The following is a 25,902-nucleotide window of genomic DNA, read 5'->3' as shown; positions in this document are numbered from 1 at the left end:
TCGATATTTAAACTTTGCTATCTACATGAACAGCTGAAACCTCTGAATCTGCATAAATTTACCTACACTGAATAAATAACTAAGTTTACAGTTACACAGAACTGACAAGAAACTAGGGCCTATAATAAGTGATAAATTTACTTAAGGGCGCGGTAAGGCCTCGCGTCGCTGCCTATATGAAGGCGGAGGTGATCGAGTCAGCACTCGTGATTAAGGTGCCCTTCAGAAAAGGGCTCTCGCCGTCCTCGGCAAACAAGAGACAGGTCCTCGAACCACTCCACCCGCGCCATAATGGAGACAGCCTTCGTTTTAAATAACACAAAGTAAATTGTCATTTTTTGGAAAACGTATCAGATGCTAGTTAATAGGTTTTAGTTACTATATGTGCTAAAATGTCAATTTGCGTGAGGACGCTGTACGTAATCAATAAACCTATATAAAGTACATGTATAAAGTTATTCCTTTCTTATTTTTAAGTAAATAAGTAATGTAAGTGTTATCGATTACATTAATGCCACGGGGTGGTTCTTACTTCTTAGACATGTTTTATTAGAATAGGTTTATCCGTTTCATTTCTTAGGTGTTATTATTTTAATTTTTAATGTATATCTTTTTACTGTACCTATACTACATTTATTATAGTACGGCCCTTCTGAGGTGAACTTTTCGCTTCAAACCTTAATCTTCCAAACAAAGGCCATTGTCTCTATTATCGCAAAGCCACGAGCTCCAGACTTAGCACGCGCCAGTACAACATTCATATTGAAAAACAACCGGTATCGTCATAGTATTAAGGTTCAAATTTAATGTCACTGATATTCTAGATATTACGTTTTGGTAGTGTAGGACGATAGACCGCCTCGAAGCGATACGGCACTCATATTATTTTGATACTTAGTGTAGTGTTAAAAATGAAACACGGTTATTTATGATAAAGCGTTGTATATTTGTTATATAACAAAATCTAAGGTAATAATGTAAATTTAACATTACTAATTTTCAACAATCAAAAATAATATATTACAAGTGAAAATGATTTTTGTTGCAAATAAAGTTGGGATAGCTAGAAAAAGACAGCTAAATTAGTCGTTATTCAACTCTCTCTGTCGCACAAAAATCCAAACGGTATGCAATCATAATCCAGGGTCACGTAAGCAGGTCGTCAAGTTTTTAACAATATCGGGCAGAGTACTTATATAAATAACACGAAGCACACGGTTACGATATTAGAAACTGACTAAAGCCTGATTTAGGGTCGCTTAATGATAAAATAATGTGCCCCACTTCTCATGCACACGGATCTTGGACACCGCTCTTCTCATAAACCTATTGTATTTAGGTATGGAAAACAATAGTGGTCAGGTCGCAAATCCTTATCAGTGTTTTTACTGTCACTATGCGTCGGCATCACATCAGAGGTGTTAATTTCACAGTATTTTTAAGATAAGAAAAAATAACAATGCTTGCAGCTGCATCTTTGTAAATTATTACATTTACCACCGCAAGCTAATAATTAAAAAAAAACAATATAATAAATAACCACGTTTCATTTTTAACACTACACTAAGTATCAAAATAATATGAGTGCCGTATCGCTTCGGAGCGGTCTATCGTCCTACACTACCAAAACGTAATATCTAGAATATCAGTGACATTAAATTTAAACCTTAATACTATGACGATACCGGTTGTTTTTCAATATGAATGTTGTACTGGCGCGTGCTAAGTCTGGAGCTCGTGGCTTTGCGATAATAGAGACAATGGCCTTTGTTTGGAAGATTAAGGTTTGAAGCGAAAAGTTCACCTCAGAAGGGCCGTACTATACAATTATTACACATAAGTATACCTCCTATTTTTTTAAGGTTAGTTTTAATTACCTACATAAATCGCTTACAATACATAATTTCATTGGGCAGACAACTTTTTCACATCTTCGGTTTCAAAGAAATCGGATTAGTACTTTCGCTGTAATAAAATAAAAATGTTTCTTCTGTTTTTGTATTTTTTTTAAACCTGAAGCATTTGAGGCTTAATTTTTGGTGAAAGCACTACATATATATAGGTTAATAATCCAGTAAAAGGAAATTATTTTTTTCGCTAAGAGCAGTTTAGCCATGTGTACCCGGCTATACCCTTTCATAATCTAATAATTTCTAATGAATAGTGATAAAATCCGAGTTACGATGCGCTGACAATCGTACATTGACACTATTATGCCGGTACACTTACGCAACAGAAGCCTAAGCTAAGCCTTGATACCTAGGTATGTAGTTATAAAATCGTTGCCGGGGCAGTGTACGGCTACCAGGTCAAGAGCATGTTACGTTACTAAGGGTAACCAGAGCTTCGCAGTTTGCCGTGTAACATCGACCTTGATTATCTTTTCACTGGGCACTTTGTTTATCTAGATCAGCCATTCTTAAGAGCCAACAGGACGGCAATTTCTCCATACAAACGTACTCGACTCTTTCCTCCATGGTTTTAGAAGCTAGGGCAATGATTTTTTCAACACAGATTATTATTGTCAATATCTGTGTCGGACTGTTTTGCTTTTTTTGATATTTTTGTTTTTTAAGGCGCTAGAGCCCTTCAAACATGGCCAAAATGGCCTAATTTACTTTGCAGCAATGAGAGGCAGTGGCGGATTAGCCTAACAACAGAAAAAGCATAAGCTACGGGCCCCGCGCCTAGGGGGGCCCCGCGCTTCGACCCTGACCCCCTGACCAAGCGATTTTGAAATTGACTTGTATGAAAAACGAAAAAAAATACACTAAATAACGAAAAGGCGCGTGACAAAATCAATACCATCTATCGCCTTCAAAACCTTTCCCCATAATCGCGATTCGCACCTAGGCTATTATATAATCTGTGACCTAGGTATATTTTTAATGTGAAACTTTTATTCTATCGCCCCACATTTTTGGACTGTCTATCAGCATGTCGCATTACAGAATTACTGCATTAAACGAAACGAAACGAAACGAAATCACTTTATTGCCAAAACATGATAGGTTGATGGTACAAAAAGATATCAATACAGACAATACCTAAATTCTAGGTTAGAATGTACTAACTTATTCTAGATTAAGTATTAACTTATTGTCTAATCTAATAGGTAATCAAATTTAGCAAGACATGTTGGCCGTGGGTACCAAAGCTCAGCATGTGCTAGACTGGCGTCCAGCGCTGGTTTTCAGTTTGGTCCCTTTTTGTTGAAGGTCTGACGCAGTACTTAGGGCATACTGATAATTCCTGGAACTGGCCACTTAGAAAACGAAAATTAAAAAAACAATTATAGGGTTTGAAACAGGAACTCTCTGGCAGTATATTACTTTTTAATTTGTGAGACTGTCATTTGTTTTTTCATCGTGACGTTGGGTTGAAATTCGTGTGTCGTTGTTGCAATGAAGTTAAGTCGTGAAAATTTTCGAAGCATGATTTTTTATGATTTTCGATGTGGTTTAACTCAGCAAGAAAGTTGTCAAAGACTTCAATTAGCATTTGGTGATGAAGCCCCATCTCGTAGCTCTATTTATTCGTGGTTTAGTGAGTTTAGACGAGGATGTGACCACCTCCACGACGATGAACGTGAGGGCCGGCCGGCGACAGCGGTTACCGATTGTAATATTGATACTGTACGACAACTAATTGAAACTGACAAAAAAATTACCTGTCAGCAAATTCGTACTACCTTAGGCATTGGAATGAGCCAGGTTCAAAAGATACTGCAATTGCACCTTAAGGTTCGGAAACTTTGTACGCGATGGATACCGCACGATTCGACGGAAAACCAGAAAGGACTGCGTGTAGAGTGGTGCCGTAAAATGATAAAAAAAATTGACGGCAGACAATCAACGGCTGTATATAATATCGTGACAGGTGACGAAACCTGGGTTTACTGTTTTGAACCAGAAAGGAAAAGTCAATCGGCGGAGAGGGTCTTTCCTTTTGAAGACTTGCCGACGAAAGTTAAAAAAAGTCGAAGCACTGGTAACAAAATGGTTGCTTCTTTTTTCGGCAAATCAGGGCATTACACCACTATACCGCTTGAAGATCAAAAGGCAGTAACTGCAGATTGGTATGTAAACACGTGCTTGCCCAGAGTGTTTGACAAAGTTCGTGAAAAGCGTCCCCGTAGCAAAATAGTCCTCCACCACGACAACGCGTCGGAACATTCCGCCAAGGTAACGAATGCATATTTGAGGCCTCAAATGTGGAATTAATGACTCATCCGCCATATACCTCCGATCTCGCACAATGTGATTTCTTTTTATTTCCAAAAATTAAACTAAACATAGAGGTTTACGATTTACAAGCCCGGAAGTGGCAGTGAAGGCTTTCCACGAAGCCATCGAAGAGGTCCCTAAGGAAGACTAGACCCACTGCTTTTCACAATGGTTCCAGCGAATGCAAAAGTGTGTAAATAGTGAGGGTATATACTTCGAAAAACAATAAATATGTCATAAGGATAATAAGTCGTCTCATTTATCAGAATCCAGAAACTTTCAGTATGAGCCACGTACATGTTGATCTTTCCTGAGCCATTAGTAAAATTCTACTTTATATCTAATACTTAGAGTTCATAGACTTTAAAATAAGCATACGACTTTTTGTTTTCGAACATCACGGATACAATACTTAATTCACGAAAGCTGTTGTTGCTTGTATCATACAAAATTTTAAGCACCCTTTAAACGAGCAATTCTTGTATGTATACCTATTTATTGATTGATATATATTTTTTGAGGATCTCGGAAACGATTTTATGAAATTTGCTATATGGGGGTTTTCGGTGGCGAAAAATCGATCTAGCTAGGTCTTATCTCTGGAAAAACGCGCATTTGTGAGTTTTTATAGGTATGTTGTCTGAGCAAAGCCCGGTCTCCCAGATATTTAAACTTACGGTAACAAACTATCTTTCTTTCTACGGTGAATGGTAAATAGTCATGTCATAATAGGAAGTTAATAGTCACATACGACTTTTTGTTTTCCAACGTCACGGTCAACGTCCCAACGGTTGGCTAAAAGAATAAAAAAAAGGCCAAGAGTATGTCGGGCCATGCTCAGTGTAGGGTTTCGTAGTTACCATTCTGTCAGAATAGGCCAAACGGGGGCTATTAGTAATTACATATCATGTAAGTACATTACAAGATTTCAAGCATAAGGGAGTACCTTCGCAGCGCTTTTTGTACGTCTTTTTACTAAGAAGAGGAGATTTTTTGCAATAACTCAAAAACGGCTGGACCGATCATATTCGCTATAGTTTTCATTAAAAAGTATTTATTAAGCTTTTGTTTAACGATTCTTTCATATTTATTAGAGCCATGGTTCAAAAGTTAGAGAGGGCATATATTTAATTCTTACGGAGCGATTATTTCCGAAAATATTAACTTTATCAAAAAATGGTTTAAGGATACCCGTAATCGTTTTGAAAGACCTAAGGTCAAGTGAGGTAAATGCAACTATGGGGTTATTGCGTCTCTCCGTTCTTTCTCGAATACGATTGGTCGAAACGCCATCTACTATGCAACGTTTCATTTCCAAGTAGCTCAGGCTTTATTACTAGACAACGGGAGGGCGTTTCGACCAATCGTATTCGAGCAAGAACGGAGACCTTATCCCACACTATTAGATCGAAACAAAAAATAAATAAATAAAAAAACATTTTTATGGAGGCACGGATTTTTATTCGAAATTTTTCATTTTACCGTTCTGTCGCCATGAATGATTTATGAATCCATGCCAAATTGCATCTTTGTATCACTAACGATCACGGAGCAAAGCTACGGACAGACAGACAAGCGGACGGACATGGCGAAACTATAAAAGAGTTTCTAGGTGACTCCGAAACCCTAAAAACGAATTGAGGAATACAATGGGACAAGAACGTCTGAATCATCTGTCTTTGATGAACATAGAACATGATCTCCTTGAAGAAATTCACACAGACCCATAATACTCGTACATCAATTTGCAAATACATAAAATCACGAAAAGTGAATGGCTAACAACTTTGTTTTTTTTTATCCTCTTAACCTAAGAAACTAAATGAAACCATCTGGGGGCCCCGCGGACGAATGTGCTACGGGCCCCGCACCAGCTTAATCCGCCCCTGATGAGAGGCGTGGTATTCAAAACTGATACCAGTTGGCCAAAAAAGCAAAACAGTCCGACACAGATAATTCATATTCATTTATATTTCCAAATTTGGTTACGATTGGTTAAGTTTTGGAGGAGGAAACAGTCGAGTACGAAACCTCGATTCTTGAGATTTTTACGCAGGATTTTTCGCCTAAGCTGCAGTTGTCCCTATCGCACTAATTTTAGGGGCGGAGTCAAGTTTCTAAATACGTACACAGACAGAAAAGTGATGGGCACTAGTCGACATTTAATGTCGACAATTTAGTGATGTGAGAAGTTATCGATAAATAATAACAAAGTCGCGATTTGCCTCTTAGTAGGCGAAGTTATTGAAGTGAGTACCTATTGCACTTTTGCCTCAGGGGATACCGTTTAACACTATTATTTCTTGGTTCATACAAAGCTGAGTAGACGCGCTTTTATTTTATAATAACTTTTGATTTTATATCTGTGGTAAGAAACGCTTTGAATTCATTTTTCAAAACATCATTCCGAATCCAATGAAGTATCACACCTTTGAACTTGTAGACTATACTGCGGGCTCAGCACGGTTCCATTTTTATCCACTATCACTATGCCCGTCACTTTCGCACTTACATACTTGTTAGAACGTGACAGGCATGGTGATAAATGATAAAAATGCGCCCGTGCTACTAGGGCTGTTGTCCCAAATTGGGGTTTCGTATTTATTCCGACCAGAATCAGGACTCCTCAAACATAGGTACCTAAATGTATCAAAATATGACTCAAAAATAAAAATCATGCTAAAAAAAAGCATGTCGGGCCATGCTCAGAGAGTTTCGTAATTACTGTTCTGTCAAAATAGGCCTAACGGGGGCGATAAGTTAGTATGGGAGTACCTTTGCAGCGCTTTCTACGTAGGTATTTTTAGATTTTTACTAAGAACAGAAGATTTTGGGCGGATGACGAATGCAAAGACCTATCCAAGGATATCCCACACTATTGGGACAAAGCATAATATACATATATATATAAATATACCTTTGGGTTTAATTGGCGTAAAGGACATTTTAGCGAAAATGAGTTACATATATATGTAGGAGTCTAATTAGTATTTTCTTATTTTAATTGTAACATTCCTTAATACTGAACGCAACCTTTAGCGTGCGACAAGGAGAGCGAGTGTGTGGGAGAGACAGGGGGGATTGAGAGCTATGGCGGATGGTGAATTGCGTAAAATTGTAACTTTGTGGAAAAATAAATCAAAAAAGTGATTTCAAGTGAAAGTGCCTTTTATTTTGGACTCCATCCTACATGTATATATACAGTTTTAATGCCTGGCTTAACAACTTCAAAGCTTAACTCTGATTGCCTAATCATGCATGCCATACGATTAAAAAAATAAATAAATATACAGGTTTGTTCAGAATTCCATGCGCTTTCGTTCTGTATAGTTAAAATTTCGATATTTAGTAAAAATTTGCCTTTACGACCCAATTTTTACACTATGAGCTCGCAAAAACAGCTTAGTTCAAGGGTCGTAATGTCGTAAATGACCAGTTATAAAATAGAAGTTCAAAAACAGTATCGTAAAGTTTACCGCTAAATATAAATTATGTTGTACATGTCCTTTGTCGTCTTTTAAGCCCTTCATTTGTCATGATAATTTTCCATATCGTATGGTCAAGATGGTCGTAAAGGACATACATATTTGAATATTGAAATTATTTTACTTGCCCTTTACGACCCGTCCTCAAGATTATTTTACTTTAAGTATACGAGGCGAACAAGGTTGTAAAGAACTTTTCTAATTTTTGTGTCGTTTAAACACTAAATTGTGAACAAATGACGGTGTAGAACTGTAGATTATCAAAAAAGTCGTTTTCTGGATTCTGGTTTCAAAAAACCTTTATTACTATAATGTAATCTTTGCCCTTAAATTTGAAAGCATTTACGCTTAGAGTTTTTTTCGCAGTTATCTTTGTTCATGGACGTAAAGGTCTATAATGCCAAATTGATAAATAGTTTTATGGGTCCTTTATTACCAAAATATAATGATTGCCCTTCAGATTAGAAAACTCAGCTCAGTGTTTTTTCTGCAACTAATACTGTTTTACTCGCAGTGGAAGCTCTTATAGTCTTGCTACAACAACATACTAGCCTGTGCATAATACACTCTGAACCTTTCCGACTCGCATTTCTTGTTGATTAGGAGAATGAGAAAGGTATATCAGCGATTGCCCATTGCCTCGCTCCTGATTCTCGTCGGATACGCAGCTTAACTGGCGCAGCGCAGGGTTATGTTATGACTGTTTGTGTTTACTATCCGTTCCTGAGCGGTGGAAGTTCTTTGTGTCATTGGTTGAGCTTGGCTACGATAACTAATTGATATAAAGAACAATTCTTCGTTTAAAATACACTCACAAAGTTTGAAACGTATCTGGACGAAGTGGTAATTAATACTTAATGACCGAATCGGTTTTAATTAATTTGTTTACTTACTTGTTTCATAATAGTTCTAACAGAAGATATTTTTAAGAGAAATTAGAAATTTTTGCAGCTACAGTTAACGGGGATTAGATATGAGCGCCGCGCCGGCGCGCCGCCGCCGCCGTGAAAATTTTCGCGCCGCCGCCGCCGACGCTGCGCTATCGGCGTGGCATCGGCGTGACCTTGGTAGTTACTACTACTTTCGGAATCAGATAATATATTTTTAATCGAGTTTAGATCATTAACGGCGCCACTTCGAAAAGTTTATAGGCATTCAAAAGGTATTTTAGGCCCATATAATTAAAAAATATCGAAGGCAAATGCAAACTTATCTGTCTAGTAACCGCGCTACTAGTCTTGGGGAAACGAAATTATTTAATATCAATTTAAACATCAATATGCTTGTAATAAACATACTGATTTCCTTCCATTTTTATTGTGGAACGTTCCACATTACAATTTATAGATTGTATATATATATACTAGACATATGTCAATCACAATGAAAAAATTAACTGTGATCAACTCTGGCTAACGTGAGACTCGAACCCACATCTTTGGATTACCGATCCAATGCATAACTAATTTTGCCAGCTAACCATCCGTCATTTACCGCGAATTTAACCATTGCAAGCATGGTTAAACGTCTTTAAAAGGTATTAATTGGGGTTAATTTTGAGATATTAAGCGTTTCCACGTCCAAATGTCCGTCCGTTGGCTTCGCACGGAAGGGCGTCGAAATCGGGTCTCAATTAAACTTGGCCACTGTTCAAATTTCAAGGTTTGCTCTCTCGGAGCTCAATCTTTGGCCTTGCATCGCTCGTATGGAATTAAGCCGCTATCTGAACCTGCAAGTTTTTGGCCCTGTTTGGAGCTCAACTTTCGGCCTGTTTTAAAACGCTTGAGCATTGGTCCTTATCCGATCTTAGCTCCATTGTAGCTCGGCCTTTGGCGTCACACGAATGCGCCCGCAGGAAAGCTCCAGATCTTTAACACTATGGCTTCAGTCTTTATCGGCCTGCGCCCTCGCTCTGCTCTCTTGCAGCTCGGCCTCGCACAGAAGCGCGCCGCAATCGGCGCTCCAGGCGATCGGCCGTCAGCCAAGTTTGCACTTGGCGTTCGATTCTTAGCTGTATGCTTACCTGCAGCTCATCCTCTGGCCTCGCATTGGGAGGCGTCGAAATCAAGTCTTCGGTGTTGCATGGAGCGTTGGGCCTCACTTTTTGACATAAATCGGTTTTGTTGAATCGATATTGGTTAATGACGGAGCTCGATTTTCTTTGGACTGTCCACAAGACGTTTCCCTGATACAGTCAATCCGCAATTTTTAACTTAGCACAAAAGATCGCTAAGATCTTCCGGCCAAAGCCTCGCCAAGATTAAGACCGCCTCCGCATCCACAGTTTATACGATATCAATTTTTTTCGTACCATTATTCAATAAATTATCCTTGAAAATAAAAAATGCATTTAATTCATAATTTTCTTACAGCAAAAACATGTTTTTTCGGTAAAATTTTGGTTTGAATTATTTTTGTTTGAATTGGTTTGAATTCGAAGGTGTTTCAAGGCCACGCTGCCGATTCACCGCCGCCGCCGACCAATTTTGACCAATTTTCCGAAACTATAAGAACTATACTGGTAAGAAACTTGGTAAGTAGATGTATTCTTTGAACCGCATTAAGATTCTCATACAAAAATAGAAAAAAAGCAATAAATTTTGGGGGTACCCCATACTTACAACTGACACTCAAAAAATTTTTTTTCATCAAACCCATACGTGTGGGGTATCTGTGGATAGGTCTTCAAAAATGATATTGAGGTTTCTAATATCATTTTTTTCTAAACTGAATATTTGGCGCGAGAGACGCTTCCAAAGTGGTAAAATGTGTCGTCCCCCCCCCCTGTAACTTCTAAAATAAGAGAATGATAAAACTAAAAAAAATATATGATGTACATTACCATGCAAACTTCCACCAAAAATTGGTTTGAACGAAATCTAGGCAGTAGTTTTTTTTTAATACGTCAAAATCCCCTAAATACGGAACCCTTCATGGGCGAGTCCGACTCGCACTTGGCCGCTTTTTTAGTAAATAATTGGTCCAAAATATTGTGCTTTCTTTATTATTACTATATTAACAGAAAAATATTAATAACAACTGTACCTAATCGGGTTATACCTAGCATCATTAACTACCGTTTGATACATTTTTAAGCTTAGTAACAGTAAACTATGCTGAAAACAGTTAACATGTGTAGGTACCGTGGCTGGTAACTAATACACCCCGAATTTGGAATAAAATAGTCTGAGAATGTCACTTACGACCCCCTATTGTATGGGAGGTCTCAGGTCTGCAATTCTTTTTTAATAGTTTTTATTTTACCGTTCTGTCGCAATGCGTGATTCATGCATCCATGCTAATAAGTTGCCAACTTGCAGCTTTTTAGCACTTACGATCACGGAGCAAAGCCTCGGACAGACAGACAGACAGACGAACATGGCGAAACAATAAGGGTTTCTTTAGTGACTACGCAACCCTAAAAATCGGACCACTAATAAAACAGTTAATGAAAGTGAGTGATGAATGATTTTAATTGGATTGCAGGTTGTAGACAGATATTGAATTCAGTTAGGTACCTAAAACCAAGAAGTTAAATCACAATAACAGGGATAAGTAAACGCTTAGTGGCGGTAGTGAGCGAGAATAAGTTTGTAATATAAGAAGTGAGGCCCGTAAAGGCAATTAAATGACGTGTGCGTCTGTGTGCGCGCACCACACACACAAGGACGCGGCGCCGCCCCCGTCAGCGCGACGGCGATATTCAAAAATCTCAATATTGAGATCGGGCTGACGTTCTGTTTCGTCTTAAAGTGTGCTCCGCGGACCTTATAGGGTTCCGCTGAGCCTCTGTTGGGGCTCCACGAAAATACTTGTGATAATAAGAAAAAAAGCAAGTTCTTCTATAGGTACCTACATATATCTGGTCCACAGTGACAAACGATTTTTTTAATTTGGGGCTCCGTCAAATATTTCCCTTTCCAAAAGGGTTCCGTCACCAAAAGAGTTTGAGAAGCACTGATCTAGATATTTTGACAATCATAAGATCATAACGTCAATTCAAGGTATTCATCTCGTTATTATTTTGTTGGCATAAGTATGTATTATAAGTCACTTTTTAACACCGCGCGGGGGGGTAGAAAGTGACGGATACCGTTTTATCACGCTGTCACGTAGACGCGAACGACCATAATATCCGTACTAAGCAACCTTTTTCACCTTGCGACCTCACGCATCATCAACATTTCTCCAGCATCTCATCAAGTTCATGAGGTGATTAAAAATGACATTTTAGGCGGTTACGTGGAACTTTGTGTAAAAGATTATTTTCTTAGAAGTGACTATATTCTACGTATGTACAGGACATGATAAAATTAAATGAAATCTACAATCTACATTGTAAATGAACACACCTATGAGTCCAAATTCAGATTTGTTTATTTTAAACACATAAATAAACATTGTTCACCGGTTAGGGGTGACACAATATCCGATGTTGGACAGAAAACCGCCAACGGCAATTTGCGCTGCGTGTATTGCAGAGAGCCTCAGGACGCAGTGTTTAGGTAAGTACTTTAAAATAATTATTTCGCTCGGTTTCTGTTGATAGCGTTTTGACGCGGCTCACTTAACAATGTTTTTATTTATGTTTATATATTTTTTGAAACCTGTTATTATATATGTTTTTTTTTAACAACATGATGATAATTAATGAACAGGTCCATGTACCTACTCTTTCATCCTTTTTAGCCGCTCGCTCTAAGTCATGTGACACTTTTGCATCCGCGCAAATTAAGAATTGTAATTTTCTTGACTTACAGTACATATGGTGCTATATTACTGCACTAGTTCGATAATTAGCACTACATAAAGTGCTAATTACCGTACATACATATGACCCTTCAAATTACAGTACCTACATAAATAAGTCCCTTTAAATTAGGTATATATTTCGGCGACCGATCGTAAGATCAGGCAGATTATACAGATATACATATTAGGCAGATATACATAGACACGTGCCTATGTCGACTATGTCGAGAATTTAAAGGGCCATATGTCGTACTGTAAAACGTAGTACCTACTTATATACACGTGCGAATTTATTACTTTTCACATTTTCTTCGTAATGTATACCTACATACTCGTATTGTAACATACACATCAGGCCACATCACATACCGAGCTTTCTGCGAGCGTCGCGAGCGCGAGGAGAGGTCCAGCTCGCTAGCGGCGGAGCACGCGGTGCCGGACTGCAGCGAGCCGCGCGACCCGCCCAGCCGCCTCGACCCCAGTCGGCACGTCATCATTGTAACATACACATCAGGCCACATCACATACCGAGATTTCTGCGAGCGTCGCGAGCGCGAGGAGAGGTCCAGCTCGCTAGCGGCGGAGCACGCGGTGCCGGCCTGCAGCGAGCCGCGCGACCCGCCCAGCCTCCTCGACCCCAGTCGGCACGTCATCATCATACACATCAGGCCACATCACATACCGAGCTTTCTGCGAGCGTCGCGAGCGCGAGGAGAGGTCCAGCTCGCTGGCGGCGGAGCACGCGGTGCCGGCCTGCAGCGAGCCGCGCGACCCGCCCAACCGCCTCGACCCCAGTCGGCACGTCATCATTTCTGTAACAAACATATCGCTATAATATAACATATAAACGCTAATAACAAAAAATGAAAATTAAATGAAATTATTTTATTCCAGAAAAGATCTGGTCTATTAGATTTACGCACGCCGTAAAGGTACTCATGGTAATTTTTACCACCTTAGATAGATCAGTATGCATATTATTAATGACTTTGATATCTACGTGATAAAATAACCGTCTCATTTTAACACTGCACTAGTCAAAACAATCAATAAGGATTTGACGTACTTTTACAACTTATTTCCCCAAAATTTTGGTCACATCTTTGCTCCCAAGCATGACGTGAAGCGTGTTAAAGAAAAACTAGCGTCATCTGACTAGATAAAATATTTCATGGGCAATCTCGCCATTATGGCCATCTACCCCGGAATTACCCTATATACATTAATAGATCTATTAGGTATAGTAAGAAAAGAGCGTACTCCCATCTTAAATTCCGGCAACGCACTTACAACCCCTTGATGCGGGTGCCCATGGGCAACTGTAATCGCTTACCATCAGGCGATGCGTCTGCTCGATTGCCTCCTATACAAAAAAAGTCTAAATATCAAACAGATTAGCTTTTCAAAACACCAGCGTTCAAGTTAAATTATCAATCGATAATAATCATGTAGGTATATTATACTCATTATTAATAAATATAAATAAAAAATAGCTTAACTTAATAATATCAATAGGTATTGTCCACTGCAGTTTTGAGATCTACAGCAGATTTGCATATAGGTATTCCAGTACGTACATATAGACACAAAGACACTCGAGAAACACTATTTTCCCTGCTACCTACACCAGTCAAGCAATAAAAATGAATGAGTAGCGATGAGATAGCCGGCCGCCAACGCTCGCCCTAATTGATTAAATTAAACTCGTGTACCAACTTCTGCCGTCGCTATTCGTCCCGCTAGAAAATACACCAACGAATTTGTCCCTAACTAAACTAATTAAGATGTTCCCTCTAGCATTTGTATTTTTTTAGAATAAAATCTTATACCTTTTTCGGCAACTTTAGGTGCTTACATCTATGACTATTGACTACACTAATGGACTCCTTCTTGAACAAGGAACTTACGTGGGATAAATACAGGGTTAATACAATTTGACTGAAACTAGGCAAATAAGGATCAATGCAATTGACTAATAATTAAAAACATAGTAATAACTTTTTTTAAGTACCCATTTGTAAATTTGAATAACAATTGATTCAAGTATAAATTGGAAATATCATATATTCAATCCATAAAAAGTAAATTGAGTAGCTTTATATATGCATTAAGTGTGCTCAAGGCCAATACAAATCAGAAAACCGCCTTATCAGCCTATTTTGCTTTCGCCCATGCATGGCTCCAATACGGTGTAATATTATGGGGAGCCAGCACTGATGTACACCAGTTACTCATATTACAAAAGAAATGCATCCGCATTCTATCAAATACCCGGGTACCAGATAGCTGTCGTCCACATTTCATTAAACTTGAAATCCTTACGTTACCCTCTGTTTATATTCTGGAAGCAGCTCTATTTGTTAGGACGAACATGAATTTATTTAAACAAAAAGTAACAAAATCACAGAGACGAAATCAATTAAACCAGCTAGAATTACCAGCTTCAAAATTAGCAATGTTCAGAAATGGTCCGTATTACCGATGTATACTAATAGCGAATAAAATACCAGAAGAAATAATAAACGAAACCAAAGATGAATTGTTCAAACGAAAACTTAAAGATCTGTAAATTAAAAGTTGCTATTACTCTGTTAATGAATTTTTAAATGATACAACCTTATCGAATTTAAAAATATAGGTATTTTGTAAATATAAATGTTAATAAAATGTATATCATATTTTCTTATACACTCAATTGAATCCTAAACAATGAATTAATTTATTTTTATTTTTATTAATTATTACATACTGCCCTGCTAAGCCGAAAACCGCTATCTCAAAAGAAAATTCATTGCTAACATATAGAGACAAACCAAAGAAAGTCTGCAGCGCAATAATTTGACATCGAATTAAAAAACTACATATGGCAATGTTTTTTAAGCAGTCAGTAAACGTCATGCACTATGGTATGCGTTTCTCAAAATCGTTTAAATATTCATTGTGTTTTGTGATGAACGGAATAAACATGGTGAAACCTTACAAAACCGGCGTGCGGGAGTTACTTTTCCGCATGACGAATAATTTTACACTTGTAAAAAGTCAGCACGAGGCGATTCAAGCTGAAAAACGACAATGTTTACAAAATTTGGAGTTGATGATGGGTAAGTGGAATGAAACATCTTAATACTTCACCATATGTACCTACTTAGATAATATAATATTGGTTTAGACTAAGGTTTCACAGCAAATTGAACACACCTAATAGGTATAGGCATACTTATGAACTTCCTCTAACATTTCGAGAAACTCATTGGTACTAGCCGGGTTTTGAGCTCGAACCCACAACCTCCATGCTTATGCTCACGGCATGGGTACCTACTAGTTAAAGCTAAAATTAATTTTTAATATATGTTTATATATGTTTTGTTTGAAGCGGTGGTGGCCGAGTGGATATGACGTCCGACTTTCAATCTGGAGGTCGCGGGTTCAAATCCTGGCTCGTACCAATGAGTTTTTCGGAACTTATGTACGAAATATCATTTGATATTTACCACTAGCTTTTCGGTGAAGGAAAACATCGTGAGGAAACCTGCATACATCTGCGAAGAAATTCAAAGGTGTATGTAAAGTCCCCAATCCGCATTGGGCTAGCGTGGGGACTATAGCCCAAGCCCTCTCGCGCGTGAGAGGAGGCCTGTGCCCAGCAGTGGGACGCATATAGGCTCACATTATTATTATTTTATTATTATTATATGTTTATTGTTTTAATGGTTTATTTCGTTTTTCCGAAAACTTTAGTTCGCAAATTGCGGGCAATTTCTCTGTCAATCTAATTACGCCTTAATGGGAGTAAAAGAGAAAGATGCTCGCATATTGAGAACTTCGGTGTTCGCGGTAGGCCCTCTGTACCTATTTACCGCCGTCGCGGATATTACAAAAGCTTATTAATTTTGATGAAGCCAAATGTCACATTCTCCCAATATTACTTATCAATATTAGTATATGTCTACATATTAATAGTGACATCTATTGTTGGAATGAAATTTATTTACCATAAAAATTAAGCTGTGCATACAGCTTAATTTTTTCATAGACGGTAAATATGGTAGAAATTTCACAAGTATCAAGACTATTTAATCCATTTTCTGTGGTGTTGTCGCATACTGATTTTTAAAAACTACTTTTAATCTAGCGCTGCAGACTTTCTTTGGTTTGTCTCTACTTTAGTTTCTATAGCTGAGAATTCAATTTTCAATATCATTTGTTTTTGAGATAGCGCTACTTGGCTTAGGAGGGCAGCATATACCTACCTAAATGAAATTTTTAATAATTATATACTTATACATAAATTGAACTAATTTATTTTATTGTCGACGTTAAATTTAACCAATTACTTTGTAACCTAGTTAAATTGGAAAATATTTTAATTAATTATTAAATTTTTAATAATTTTCCACTACGTAAACGTGTCATGTTGCATGCCATATAAAAATTAGTTTAAATTTAAATTTACTTTAGTATTAAGTTTTAGTTAAGTACATTGTTATGTACCCTAACAGGGTTCATGTGAACACTAGCTGTAAAATGCCCTTTGTAAGACCTATGTAACACATGATTATAAATACAATAAATGAATTATAAATTATGAATTATAAAACAACCAACCAGGAAACTAGATAATTGAGACAGGTACCTACAATGTAGGTATGTAAGAGCTAGACATTGTAAAAATAATACATCTTTTTATAGAACATCCAATAAATTCACAATCTTTCCATGTGTTAAATATCATTTGCGAACACAGTGAAAAGTAGGAAAATAATAATATTAAACGGGCAAAACGCGGCAAAAACAAATAACGCCGTTCGCAATGTAAATGTACATTTTCAAGTAAGTGTTTGTAGATCTGCCGCAGCTGCAGCTGACAAATCATTTGTATAATTACTCAGCGTCGCACCACAAACATTACTGCTTTGCTCAAATATTTGTTTAAATTCTTAAGTCAATATTAAAATTGTACCTATCTAAACAGGAAATGAAACGAGACATTGAACTTATTTACTATAACTGTTATTTAAAAAAAATCTTCCTTTATCGTGTTTTGTTAACAGTTTAGCCATGCCGCCCTAAGGGGCCACCGATGGCCAGTCCGCCGGACGGACGATATCGGCCTGTCAATTGTTCGGAGCTGTCACCTTTTGCGTTTAACTGACAGGCTGATAGCGTCCGGCGGACGGATCATCAGTGGGCCCCTTTAAAGCAGTGTAGCACAATGTGTAATTATTTGCTTATGTGCAGTAATATGTATCACGTCAAAAATGATCAATACTTATAGCGGATAATTTTAATGTTTGTCACTTTTGTTGTACTTAGCATTTATACGTAAAGATGATACAAAAACATTGTGTGTTACTCGGCAGATAAGGATATTACGAATCTTAGAGGACCGCGTTGCACAGCATTCCCCGTTCTAGCTAAATTTCCCATAATTTTCTTTATGAATTTTCAAACTGGATAGGTACATTGCTTTTCATTGTTCCCAGATGCTATATTATATCTTTTTGCAGATATTTTAAACTTGTTATAATAAGTAGGGTGACTGCTATAGTTATCGGCCACTACAGTACCTAACTAATTGGCCTCTCTTAATAATAAGACTTCTTTTCGCTTGTTTCATTCTGAATTCTTTGGAAAGGCCAATTACTATGTAGTTGCCAATAACTATAGCAGTCACCCTACCTACAAATTTGTACAGAACCCTCGGTGGGCGAGTCCGACTAGCACTTGTCCGGTTTTTCTCATTCCTTGAATCTGTACTTTCCTTTTAAAAGTTATTTATCCCTAAACGTTTAAGTCACGACAGAGTAGCTGGAAATGGATAATGCCCTTCTGAATAAAAGCGACAAAAGCGTCATGAACATCGTCCCTTTAGCCCCGATACTTTGATGTTCAGCTTGATATTGCCCTGACATTTTTATTAGTCTCGTAATTTAATACGTGCCGTTCTTAAGAGGAAATTATTTAGAAGGGAACAAAAGCTATGACGCACAGCGTGAAACTTGCGACGGAAGCTAAGGGCATATAAAAGTTTTACCACAATTACTCCGAAAACATACTTATAAGCTTAGAAACAAATTAAAAGTGGAAAAATTTACTGTATTTGGTAAGGTCTTGGTAGCTCAGATGTAAGAGCACCGGGCTAGCGATCCGACCAGGTCGTGGGTCCCATCCAAGACAGTGAAATTTTCCACTTTTAATTTGTTTCTAAGTTTAATAGCACCGTTCTTAGAAACCGTGCTTGAAAAAAATTACATACTTCTGTTTAAGATTTTGCTCGTATCGTAACTCGGCTATAAGTATAGTTATTTTACCTATACTTAAATTACGAGTATATTTTTATGGTTTGCAGGGTAACGTTATACATACAACTAAAATTAAATGAAAATCATAAGTAGGGTGTCAAGGCGGAAACAGTGGCTCAGCTCGAACAGTGGATCAGTCGCCCAATTAGTCGCCTCTCTCGTGTTGAAATTAGGTTTTAGTGAGCCAGTGCTGTACCCGGCTTTTATCTACCGACCCCTCACCACTCCCTTGACCCTACCTTATACATGTTTTTGGTATTTTTTTTCTATCGAACCATCTTTAACCTAGTAAAGCTTTGGCCGGAGTGTGCTGGGAGTGTGCCCGTTTAAATATAAGTAATCTAGTTTCCGTGTAAGTTGGGTCGAAACCGATATTTAATTTTATTTAATAATGCATAAATTCATAAGAAGCATATCAAGTTAAAGTTCCTATGTGTCTACAAGTATATACATAAATAACTCTGGCCGCACACGCACGGAATATTCATTCAGTTTCCGTACGGAATGACGGTTGGGAACAGTACGGTTACCATCACTTTGTCACTGACATAAACGCCGTCGAGAACGTAATTTACTTTCTATACATCTCGCTCGCACTCGCATATTAGTGCAAACGGGATATATAGAAAGTAAATTACGTTCTCGACGGCGTTTATGTCAGTGACAAACTGATGGTAACCGTACGGGACGTCGCTCTACAAATGTATAGCGCTGTCTCGTTTGTGCGTGTCACGTAAGTATTTTGAGATCGATTTTGCTTAGAAATACAAACGGCCAAGAAGATTGGCAGCCTGGCAGTAGGCACTCCTAACAAATAATATGCAAACGTCCTTGTTCGGCCACCGATCGGATACACCGATCAGGCACGGTGAGTGGTGACGCAGGTGAGCGAGCCCGCTGGACGGGCAAGAGAACAGCCGCGTACCGGAATTCGCCGAGTCCTGCCGCACTGCGACGCTGCACATCATTAAAATTTACTGCCTGCCGGAACACATGCAAAAACTCCCTACATTTCGTTTCGAACACAATAGGTACGCGATATGAAAATTTATCTTTATTCCTTAATCATTGTAGTCAAGCATCACAGAATTCATTCGTTAAAATATTGAATTACAAATCAAAAATCTCTTAATTACGTTAAGAGCCAACAGGAGTGGTCATTTCTCCATACAAACGTACTCGACTGTTTCCTCCGTGGGTTTTGAAGCTAGAGCAATATTTTTTTCAACACAGATTAATATTGTCAATATCTGTGTCGGACCGTTTTGTTTTTTTTATATTTTTGTTTTTTAAGCCGCTAGAGCCCTTCAAAAATGGCCTAATTGACTATGCCGAAATGAGAGGCGTGCTATTCAAAACTGACATCAATTAGTCAAAAAAGCAAAACGGTCCGACACAGATAATGTCATAATCATTTAGATTTCCAAATTTGGTTACGATTGGTTAAGTTTTGGAGGAGGAAACAGTCGAGTACGAAACCTCGATTTTTGATATTTTTACGCAGGATTTTTCGCCTTGTCCTTATCGCACTAGTTTTAGGAGCCGCTTCCGTTAGCGAGACGGGTATATTTACCTAAAATATTTATATCTTAGCTCCTGTTGGCTCTTAAGGAGGTTGCAATATACATATATTTATATATATTCCAACCTCCTTGACAGGTTGGAATATATATTTATATATGTATGTGATTTTTACGATCCTAGTAGGTAAATAACGTGGCACTTAGCCGAACACGCAAATCGTTTAACCACTCATTTCCAATTATTAACTTAAAACACTGACTTAATATAAAAGAAATAGACACACAAAGCAGAACAAAAACGTCAACAAATGTGGATCCCAATGACGTTTCGCACCATTTGCATTGATGATAAAAACGCTTACGTAAATTTTGAGTCAAGATAAATGTTTCGTACAGAAAAGAGCTTAATGTCGTAAGCATTAAGTGCCAAATTTGCATACATAAGTACCAACACTGTTAAAAAATTTAGTCCGATGGCACTAAACGTAACGTATTTACGTCAAGCAACGTCAAACGAGAATAATGAACGAATGGAGTCACTTTGGTACACTTTAATAGGTATGTACAGAAAAACCAATTGAAGTAATAAATAAAACAAATTTAATTTAATCGGGAGTTCAAATAAAATTAATTCGTGGTTCAAATTCAAACAAATGAAATTTTTAATAAGTAAGTATGTATATAAATACTAATTCTTTAAATAAGTCTAAAAACTCTTAAAACTAAGTCTTTAAATACTAATTTCCTTGAAATAAATTCAAGTTATTAAATAAAATAACTGTGTATTTTAGATCTACATTTACTCATCGCATGGGTGCACGGGGACATTTAGGTGCTGATTCGATTTTTTTTATAAAGTCCATACTTTATAAAAAAAATCGGGTTATTCCCACTAGTTACCACCAAGTTGATATCAGTGGCAACTACTAGGAATTTTTTTCCCACCTTTTACCACTGGTAACTACTGGGAAAAATAATTCCCACTAGTTATACCACCAAAGCGAGTTGGTGGAAATAACCCAAAAAAATCCTGTGGTTGTCACTGTGTTCAGACAGGTTTAGCATTTACAGTTAGTCGATATAAGCCCTTATTGGTTGTCGGAAACAGGGAAATGGGCCGATCACACAAGTGCCGTTTTGCTTTGTTTAAAACTGCATCACCCCTATCTCTTGCTATAATTAAATAGCAGTCCACTTTGCACGGCGCATAGGTTTTCTTGGAAATCTTGAATTTAAACATAATATTATTCCTTACGAATTCCATATAAAAATAAAAATAAATATTGACCTCACATCGACTACTCGATTACATTTTTGTTCCTTGACATCCCTTCTTTGGTACTAACAAATTAATTTATTCAAAACCATAAAATTACCACCAGATTACATAAATTATGTAATGCTATCCAAAGAACTAACCGAAAGAAATACATTCCATCCTTTTTCCTTGTTTTATCATTGTTATTTTTACATACTTTAACGGCACATTTCGTAATTGTTGACAACTTCACATTTGAGCGTTTCAAACAAGACTAAACGAAAAAGTAACGCGTGATCTGTTTCAACGTTACTTTTGTGGGGCCATTTTTTGCGGCTGATTGGGTATCCAGTTCTTTATTCTATATCAATGACTTAAAATAATTATGGTTGATATTCTCATAATGAGCCCTTTCATGTGATATGTAACACGATAAGGTAAACGTACTGGTGCTCGACGCGGTCCCAGTACATGTCATCTTGAAACTTAAGTCATTGTCAACAGAGGTGACAGCAGGGTGTCATCTATTGGGCATTAGCATGTCGAGCACTAGTACGTTTACCTTATAGTTTGCAAACCTTTTTTGTTTGTTAATTATCTCATTTATTTATTTTATTTATACCATACATTTGTATCAAATTTCAACATCACATTTCGACAACACGAGTGATCCTATAAGGGTTCCGATTCTTTTTTTTTTCTTTTGAGGTATACGGAATCCTAAAAATTCAGAAAATACTCACACATAACCTAGGTGCAGGTGAAAAAGACGCATATTGACACATTGGGCTCGACATCCACACAGACACACGTAGGCTATCTGTGGCCATTATGCTGATTCAAGACGCAATATCAAAGACACGTTCGACAAAACGTGTTGCGTTTCACAAGTACACTCCGTTATTCCAACAAGATTTAGATCTCTATCCGAAGACTGGCACGTAACTTAAACACATTTTACAGTCCGCTCACACCAAGCGAGCTCACAGAGCCTTTTGGTGAATATTCCCCATACATCCCCATTATTGTCTAAAACATCTAATAAAGTGTCATGGATGTCGCGTCGTGAGTGTGATAAGTTTCCGTAAACTGAAAATTGTCCTTAACTTTTTTTTTTCCTAAAACTGTCCACTAAAATCAATATTGGAATAAAAATTTATAGTACTTATGGCTATTTACCTATATCTACTAAGCAAAATTAACTTTTAAACAACGTCTTATTTAGTATTTTATTTTCGAATATGTGGTAAAATAAATAAAATAAAAGTTGTCAGGTGTCTGTAGTCATCAGAAATACTGATAAAAACATTGTTTTAATATGAATTTTCGCAATTAATCATGGAAAAAAGTCCTTCGTACTTAAAACATTTTTAGGATTCTGTAAGGCAAAAACAGAACCCTTAAAGTTTCGTCATGGTCGTCTGTCTGTCTGTCTGTCTGTCCGTATGTCACAGCCATTTTACTCGGAAAGTATAGGTTTTACTCGAGAACCAGATGTAGGGCTCGTATTTTGTGAGCCGCTAATTAGTTTAGTTTAGATGTTAACATTTATACAAATATATTATTAGGGTATAAAACCATCATACTTTACGCTAAAAGTATAGACTAACTTATTACTTAAGCAAGAGCAATTATTAATTTGTTTTCAAATAAAAATTAGTTTTCGTTATACGAGGATTAAAAATTTACTAACCCTTCAAACTTTCTATTGTGTAAGAGAAGATATACCTAATAACAAGAAGAAATAGCAATGACAAAGAAAGCATTCAACGCGAAAAATGCCGATTTAAGTCTCGAGTACAAAGTGTAGTGTAGGTACCTACTCTGGAGCGTAGCATAATACGAGGCAACGAGAGCATTGAAACAACGAGACAGGGAACGGCTGTAAGACATCTTGGTGAATGGAAATTCTTAGTCGGATGCCAATACAACAATTGCAGAGAAATGAAAAAAGTCGCCAAAAGCAGGACAGAAGAGTTAAGATGTTTGGTAAACTATTATGCTGATTGACGTAACTGGTGACCGAAGAGCTGGCGGCTTCCTCGCCCAACTTATCAGCATTGCGATACAACGAGGAAATGCCGCCAGCATCCTTGTAACAATGCCTCAAGGGCCTATTTTAGATTTAAGCTAACGTCTCGCGAACGCGAAGCGAAGCGGCGCGGCGGGCCCACCGCGATCGCGTTCGCAACGAGATCGCCCACGTATTGATTCACCCCGCGGCGCATCGCTTCGCTTAGCGTTCGCGTGTTGTTCGCCTACGTAGTACGCTGCGTAATAGTTATTAATTTAGCTTGGCAGTACCACGGTATATATCTTTTACGCAAATAAATAATTAATGATTTACGTAAATAAATCATTATTTACCTATGCTGCAACGAATAGATTTTAATACATTTTAGAGGGGAAATATATCAAACGAATAAAGAAAAGAGGGATATCAAAACAATAACCGTGTCAAATGCAACCTAACATTAGGCTGTTGTCCTACAATTAAGAAAACGAAATCAATTTGGTATTAATTCCTTCTCGCCACAGTATTTGAGTGTAAGGGCTCATTTAGACGGTGCGAGAACTCGCATGCGAGTTTCATTACATTGCGTCATTTGATCGGTCGGCTGAATTGATGTCACCTCAATGGCCCGCAGTGTAACTAAAATCGTATACGAGTTCGCGCGCCGTCTAAATGAGCCCTAAGTCAGGGAGACAAATTTAATATGAAATCAGTTGTCAATATGATAGGTACCTATATAATTATTTTTATCTGAACGTGGCCCTAGATCTTATTTATAGTACCGATATATTGTAAAAACTTAGTAAGTACCTACACTACTGACCTACACCACACAGATAAATTATAAGATAGGTAAGTAGACATCACTGTGATTTTTGTAACCTAGAACAGCAGATTTGCAACATGAGCCAGTTGGATAACTAAAACTATTCTGGACACAAAATCGAAGCTGAATGTTTATATTTAGTTCGTTATATTACCGAACCTTGTCTCGGACGGGACGTCCGCGTCAGAATGATTTAACATCGGTACCTATCGTGTGTTACCGGTAGCCTACTAAATTTGTAGACTTGACCTATTCAACAACACGGGGATTTCAGCAAGTCGGTATTTTGGGAGTTTTTATTATGTTATGTAACAGTTACCTATATAAAAAACAAAATTCAAGATGTAGTTTTATTTCAGGTTTAGTGGGGGAGAGGTGCCTAAAACGGATACCCTGTCTAAAGCGGTAGGGCAAAACGGGCCTTTGGGGCGTCTTTTGTAAATAATTATTAGGTAGAAAACACACACAGTCTTTTTAACTTATATCCGTTTTATTCAAAGTTTATTTTTTCTTCAAACTAATACCCTACAAAATATAAAAAAAATATCAAACGTACCTACAATTGTTTATACGCTAAATCTTGGTTTAAGTTGAGGAAGGGTGATACGAAACGGACCGTCTTTGTAAATTTTTCAGGTTTAAATTTTTCGAAACTTTCTATTTCAGATTACGTACTCAATCTGAAATAGAAAGTTTCGAACCGGGTACATATATAAGGCCCCGTAGGTTCGTGTTCTCTAACTCTCACTGACAGTAAGCGTGAGCAAGATGGATGTGCGTGCTCGGGACCGCGGATATCATGTTTTTGAATTTTAATTTGTTGTACGTTTTAACAAAAAGACAAAAAAAAAAATGTGTTCGATGAGTTCCCTCAAAATTAAAATTACGCATTTTATGCGCATTGCGCAAATTTCATATTTTTAGCTTTTGTGCATAAATTGTTACACATTCTTAAAGTGCTTTTTAGCGTTTTTAGACCTATGTTTTGATGATTTTCTATCGATCGAAAGTAAAAAAAAAATCAGGATTCGAATCGATGAAGTCCCTAGACAAAATCCTCAAGATAGGTAATTTTTTTTTTACAAACGTATAGTGATCCAAAAACGGTGCGATTTTTTAAAAACTCCGGGCTATAATATATATATATATATATAGCCTGACCAGTAATATATAATTGTCAAGAGGGCGCTGTTATTCTCATGTATAGGGTGACAATTCAGTGTAGTATGAAAAAATTAGTTCCAGTGAAATTCCGCAACATGGCGCACCCTCAATAGATCCTGGTTCACCTATAATAGTATCTGACACCTTTATAAATCAAACTTGGATAGCTCCAGCGAGACGTTACTAATGTGTATATGTACATGAGCTTCATAAAACCTTCCTTTTAGCTTCGCCATAGTCGGGTAAAAATAGAGGGGAAACTCAGGAAGCGTGAACTGATGCATATCGTCGCAGTAGTTAATGATTGATTGCGATGCCGCCCGGGCTCCACGATCACAGTTATTTCCGATTA

The 25,902-nt window shown here is 37.5% G+C and overlaps 1 protein-coding gene across 6 annotated transcripts in view; it reads right to left on the bottom strand.

Annotated features, from left to right (window-relative positions):
* The window catches only part of LOC134661415 (cyclic nucleotide-gated cation channel alpha-3), a 110,612-nt gene that overhangs the window by 55,224 nt on the left and 29,486 nt on the right, over positions 1-25,902 (bottom strand). For all 6 annotated transcript variants that reach the window (XM_063517490.1, XM_063517494.1, XM_063517491.1 and 3 more), the window contains exon 4: positions 13,146-13,275. In XM_063517490.1, the coding sequence (XP_063373560.1) occupies positions 13,146-13,273 (128 nt within the window). In that variant the 5' untranslated portion in view covers positions 13,274-13,275. The remainder of the gene's footprint in view (positions 1-13,145; positions 13,276-25,902) is intronic.

This window comes from Cydia amplana, chromosome Z, assembly GCF_948474715.1.
Source record: "Cydia amplana chromosome Z, ilCydAmpl1.1, whole genome shotgun sequence".
NCBI lineage: Eukaryota > Metazoa > Arthropoda > Insecta > Lepidoptera > Tortricidae > Cydia > Cydia amplana.
Note: the sequence above shows the minus strand (reverse complement) of the source record. Positions and strands in the feature narration are given on the sequence as shown.